General features: G+C 47.9%; 1 protein-coding gene across 1 annotated transcript; it reads right to left on the bottom strand.

The window, feature by feature from the left end:
• Window positions 1-2,300: 2,300 nt before the first annotated feature.
• Window positions 2,301-3,581, bottom strand: LOC127909074 (uncharacterized). Its single transcript, XM_052468972.1, has one exon. It carries the CDS (start codon window positions 3,579-3,581, stop codon window positions 2,301-2,303), a length of 1,281 nt encoding a protein of 426 aa, XP_052324932.1.
• Between the last annotated feature and the right edge of the window lie 2,570 nt (window positions 3,582-6,151).

Genomic DNA, 6,151 nt, shown 5'->3' with positions numbered 1-6,151 from the left:
AGAAGGAAAAAGGGACGAGCTTCTGGTGAGAGGGGGAGAAAAAAAAGCGCCACATTCCAGAGGCCAAATTCCATGACTGGATCCACACTTAATAGAACATCGTTTCCGGTTATTGTCTCACACGCCAGTCTGAAATGTTCTGGTTTTATAACAAACATCCACCTCTCTATCTTTGAACCTTTTGCGCATGTTTGATAAATGTTGTTTTAATTCTCAATCCCAGAATTGCCATTATCAATCAAGTTTTCTGGCCAAGTGGCAAGTCATGCACATGTGTCTTTATCACCAGACTTCTGTACATCTATGTGAAAAGTTGAATGAAAATAGAGGTGCTATTAGAAATCGTATAGAAACGGGTCCTTATTTGTTTCCCCGACTGCGCTTCAGAAGTTTTGTAGAGGATGCTCAATCAGGCAACGGAAGGGATTTTATTTCCTACTGCTGTTCCGGGTTTGTCCGCTAGGAGTCGTTGTGAGCTCACTAGAGAGGCGCCGAGGGCCATTCTGCAATGATACGGATGAGAACACCTGGATTTCCATCAAATCCACACACACAGATGTCATGTACTTATTACCTGTTGTTATTTTTTATCAGGTCAAAAATACAATTATATTCCATGTGACCTATGGCCTAAATGCATTTGTGGATGTTCTGGGCATTGTCATTTATAGGATATCTGTGGTTCGGGGTCAATATTTTTGTACTTGTATGGCCAAAATTGACTATAGTTCGAACTATATGTGAGAATGAATATAACTATAGTTTAGTTGCAGGAGACCGTTGTGAGTACTCTCCAATGAATGCAATGTATTTCATTCAACTCCTTAACATTCTCTGAAAGTAAAGACGAGTGAGAATGCAAAAAGGGACATGATGAATATGTCTGGGTATTGGTGCAGGTGAACTGTCATTGACTATGACACATCTGGGTCAGACATGATGAATATGTCTGGGTATTGGTGCAGGTGAACTGTCATTGACTATGACACATCTGGGTCAGACATGATGAATATGTCTGGGTATTGGTGCAGGTGAACTGTCATTGACTATGACACATCTGGGTCAGACATGATGAATATGTCTGGGTATTGGTGCAGGTGAACTGTCATTGACTATAACACATCTGGGTCAGACATGATGAATATGTCTGGGTATTGGTGCAGGTGAACTGTCATTGACTATGACACATCTGGGTCAGACATGATGAATATGTCTGGGTATTGGTGCAGGTGAACTGTCATTGACTATGAGACATCTGGGTCAGACATGATGAATATGTCTGGGTATTGGTGCAGGTGAACTGTCATTGACTATGAGACATCTGGGTCAGACATGATGAATATGTCTGGGTAATGGTGCAGGTGAACTGTCATTGACTATGACACATCTGGGTCAGACATGATGAATATGTCTGGGTATTGGTGCAGGTGAACTGTCATTGACTATGACACATCTGGGTCAGACATGATGAATATGTCTGGGTATTGGTGCAGGTGAACTGTCATTGACTATGACACATCTGGGTCAGACATGATGAATATGTCTGGGTATTGGTGCAGGTGAACTGTCATTGACTATGACACATCTGGGTCAGACATGATGAATATGTCTGGGTATTGGTGCAGGTGAACTGTCATTGACTATGACACATCTGGGTCAGACATGATGAATATGTCTGGGTATTGGTGCTGGTGAACTGTCATTGACTATGACACATCTGGGTCAGACATGATGAATATGTCTGGGTATTGGTGCAGGTGAACTGTCATTGACTATGACACATCTGGGTCAGACATGATGAATATGTCTGGGTATTGGTGCAGGTGAACTGTCATTGACTATGACACATCTGGGTCAGACATGATGAATATGTCTGGGTATTGGTGCAGGTGAACTGTCATTGACTATGACACATCTGGGTCAGACATGATGAATATGTCTGGGTATTGGTGCAGGTGAACTGTCATTGACTATGACACATCTGGGTCAGACATGATGAATATGTCTGGGTATTGGTGCAGGTGAACTGTCATTGACTATGACACATCTGGGTCAGACATGATGAATATGTCTGGGTATTGGTGCAGGTGAACTGTCATTGACTATGACACATCTGGGTCAGACATGATGAATATGTCTGGGTATTGGTGCAGGTGAACTGTCATTGACTATGACACATCTGGGTCAGACATGATGAATATGTCTGGGTATTGGTGCAGGTGAACTGTCATTGACTATGACACATCTGGGTCAGACATGATGAATATGTCTGGGTATTGGTGCAGGTGAACTGTCATTGACTATGACACATCTGGGTCAGACATGATGATGTGGTAGGTAGGAAGGTCTGGGTCAGATATGATGATGCGGTAGGTAGGAAGGTCTGGGTCAGATATGATGATGTGGTAGGAAGGAAGGTCTGGGTCAGACATGATGATGTGGTTGGTAGGAAGGTCCGGGTCAGACATGATGATGTGGTAGGTAGGAAGGTCTGGGTCAGATTTGATAATGTGGTAGGTAGGAAGGTCTGGGTCAGATTTGATAATGTGGTAGGTAGGAAGGTCTGGGTCAGACATGATGATGTGGTAGGTAAGAAGGTCTGACATGATGTGGTAGGAAGGAAGGTCTGGGTCAGATATGATGATGTGGTAGGTAGGAAGGTCTGGGTCAGACATGATGTGGTCGTTAGGAAGGTCAGACATGATGTGGTAGGAAGGAAGGTCTGGGTCAGATATGATGATGTGGTAGGAAGGAAGGTCTGGGTCAGATATGATGATGTGGTAGGAAGGAAGGTCTGGGTCAGACATGATGATGTGGTTGGTAGGAAGGTCTGTTTCAGACATGATGATGTGGTAGGTAAGAAGGTCTGGGTCAGACATGATGATGTGGTAGGTAGCGAGGTCTGGGTCAGTCATGATGTGGTAGGTAGGAAGGTCTGGGTCAGATTTGATGATGTGGTAGGTAGGACGGTCTGGGTCAGACATGATGATGTGGTAGGTAGGAAGGTCTGGGTCAGACATGATGATGTGGTAGGTAGGAAGGTCTGGGTCAGATATGATGTGGTAGGTAGGAAGGTCTGGGTCAGACATGATGATGTGAGAGGAAGGAAGGTCTGGGTCAGACATGATAATGTGGTAGGTAGGAAGGTCTGGGTCAGATATGATGTGGTAGGTAGGAAGGTCTGGGTCAGATATGATGATGTGGTAGGTAGGAAGGTCTGGCTCAGACATGATGATGTGGTAGGTAGGAAGGTCTGTGTCAAATATGATGATGTGGTAGGTAGGAAGGTCTGGGTCAGATATGATGTGGTAGGTAGGAAGGTCTGGGTCAGATTTGATGATGTGGTAGGTAGGAAGGTCTGGGTCAGATTTGATGATGTGGTAGGTAGGAAGGTCTGGGTCAGACATGATGATGTGGTAGGTAGGAAGGTCTGGTTCAGATATGATGTGGTAAGTAGGAAGGTCTGGGTCAGACATGATGATGTGGTAGGTAGGAAGGTCTGGTTCAGATATGATGTGGTAGGTATGAAGGTCTGGGTCAGATATGATGATGTGGTAGGTAGGAAGGCCTGGGTCAGACATGATGATGTGCAAGGTAATATAGTATAACAAAGACATCAGTTGAACATTCTCATCCTGGGGTTTTCACAGTCACAGCAAGGGTATACTGCTGGAGTGTGTATGTGTGTGTGTGTGTGTGTGTGTGTGTGTGTGTGTGTGTGTGCGTGTGTGTGTGAGTGTGAGTGTGTGTGTATGTGTGTGTGAGTGAGTGTGTGTGTGTGGGCTCGAACCAGGGACCCTCTGCTCTAACCAGGGACCCTCTGCTCGGACCAGGGACCCTCTGGTCGAACCAGGGACCCTCTGCTCGAACCAGGGACCCTCTGCTCGAACCAGAGACCCTCTGCTCTAACCAGGGACCCTCTGCTCTAACCAGGGACCCTCTGCTCGAACCAGGGACCCTCTGCATGAACCAGGGACCCTCTGCATGAACCAGGGACCCTCTGCTCGAACAAGGGACCCTCTGCTCGAACCAGGGACCCTCTGCTCTAACCAGGGTCCCTCTGCATGAACCAGGGACCCTCTGCTCTAACCAGGGACCCTCTGCATGAACCAGGGACCCTCTGCATGAACCAGGGACCCTCTGCTCGAACCAGGGACCCTCTGCTCGAACCAGGGACCCTCTGCTCGAACCAGGGACCCTCTGCTCGAACCAGGGACCCTCTGCATGAACCAGGGACCCTCTGCTCGAACCAGGGACCCTCTGCTCGAACCAGGGACCCTCTGCTCTAACCAGGGACCCTCTGCATGAACCAGGGACCCTCTGCTCTAACCAGGGACCCTCTGCATGAACCAGGGACCCTCTGCATGAACCAGGGACCCTCTGCTCGAACCAGGGACCCTCTGCTCGAACCAGGGACCCTCTGCATGAACCAGGGACCCTCTGCTCGAACCAGGGACCCTCTGCTCAACAGCCACCCTCGAAGCATCTTTACCCATCGCTCCACAAAAGCCGTGGCCCTTGCAGATCAAGGGGAACCACTACTTCAAGGTCTCGGAGCGAGTGACGTCACCGATTTAAACGCTTATAAGCGCGCACCACCGCTAACTAGCTAGCCATTTCACATCGGTTACACTCGCAACATGTGTGTGTGTGTGTTTGTTAATGTTTGTGGATGTTTGTGTGTGGCATCCTCACTAGCCCCTAGGTCTCTTGGCTTTCCTTCACCAGACGGCTCCCTGAGTCTTGGCTAAAGTCATGTTTTCATACACCGTCCAGCGTCCAGCTCAGCTATCAAAACCACAAGCTGAAACATGTGGCGTTTTCAACACCTTTCTAATATTGAGTTGCACCCCCATTCTTGATAGACGCGGGAAACTGTTGAGCATGAAAACCTCAGCAGTGTTTCAGTTCTTGACACACTCAAACTGGTGCACATTCAAAGGCACTTAATCAATATTTTGTCTTTCCCATTCACCCTCTGAATGGCACACATGCACCATCCATGTCTCAACACTAGCGGTTCTGGGGAGGGGGGGGCAGTGCCCCTGTGACAACTATTTTGGACCCCCTTGCGGCCCCCCTAAATGTGGAGTATGAAATCATTTTTACATAACTAATTTTTGCTGTCATTCTTTTTTTTTTTTTTTACATCCGTTATTAATGTAACTGGCCCCTCTAACAGTACACCTGGCCCCTCTAACAGTACAACTGGCCCCTCTAACAGTACAACTGGCCCCTCTAACAGTACAATTGGCCCCTCTAACAGTACAACTGGCCCCTCTAACAGTACAATTGGCCCCTCTAACAGTACAACTGGCCCCTCTAACAGTACAACTGGCCCCTCTAACAGTACAACTGACCCCTCTAACAGTACAACTGGCCCCTCTAACAGTACAACTGGCCCCTCTAACAGTACAATTGGCCCCTCTAACAGTACAACTGGCCCCTCTAACAGTACAACTGGCCCCTCTAACAGTACAACTGGCCCCTCGAACAGTACAACTGGCCCCTCTAACAGTACAATTGGCCCCTCTAACAGTACACCTGGCCCCTCTAACAGTACAACTGGCCCCTCTAACAGTACACCTGGCCCCTCTAACAGTACAACTGGCCCCTCCAACAGTACAACTGGCCCCTCTAACAGTACAACTGGCCCCTCTAACAGTACAACTGACCCCTCTAACAGTACAACTGACCCCTCTAACAGTACAACTGGCCCCTCTAACAGTACAACTGACCCCTCTAACAGTACACCTGGCCCCTCTAACAGTACAACTGGCCCCTCTAACAGTACAACTGACCCCTCTAACAGTACAACTGACCCCTCTAACAGTACAACTGGCCCCTCTAACAGTACAACTGACCCCTCTAACAGTACACCTGGCCCCTCTAACAGTACAACTGGCCCCTCTAACAGTACAACTGACCCCTCTAACAGTACAACTGACCCCTCTAACAGTACAACTGGCCCCTCTAACAGTACAACTGGCCCCAGCTTGCCCCCCCCCCCCCTTCTTTAACCTCTCCTACCCTTCACCTACACGGGTTGAAGTGGATTTAACAAGTGACATCAATAAGGGATCATAGCTTTCACCTGGATTCACCAGGTTAGTCTGTGTCAGTGGTCACCAACCTGTTGATCACGATCGAC

Source organism: Oncorhynchus keta, chromosome 19, assembly GCF_023373465.1.
Source record: "Oncorhynchus keta strain PuntledgeMale-10-30-2019 chromosome 19, Oket_V2, whole genome shotgun sequence".
Classification (NCBI taxonomy): Eukaryota; Metazoa; Chordata; class Actinopteri; order Salmoniformes; family Salmonidae; genus Oncorhynchus; species Oncorhynchus keta.
The sequence above is the reverse complement of the archived record's forward strand: the minus strand, read 5'-3'. Positions and strand labels throughout refer to the sequence as shown.

What these genes read in the sequence shown, in the direction of transcription:
- LOC127909074 (XM_052468972.1), bottom strand. Translation starts at nt 3,581, where the DNA reads ATGTCTGACCCAGGCCTTCCTACCTACCACATCATCATATCTGACCCA.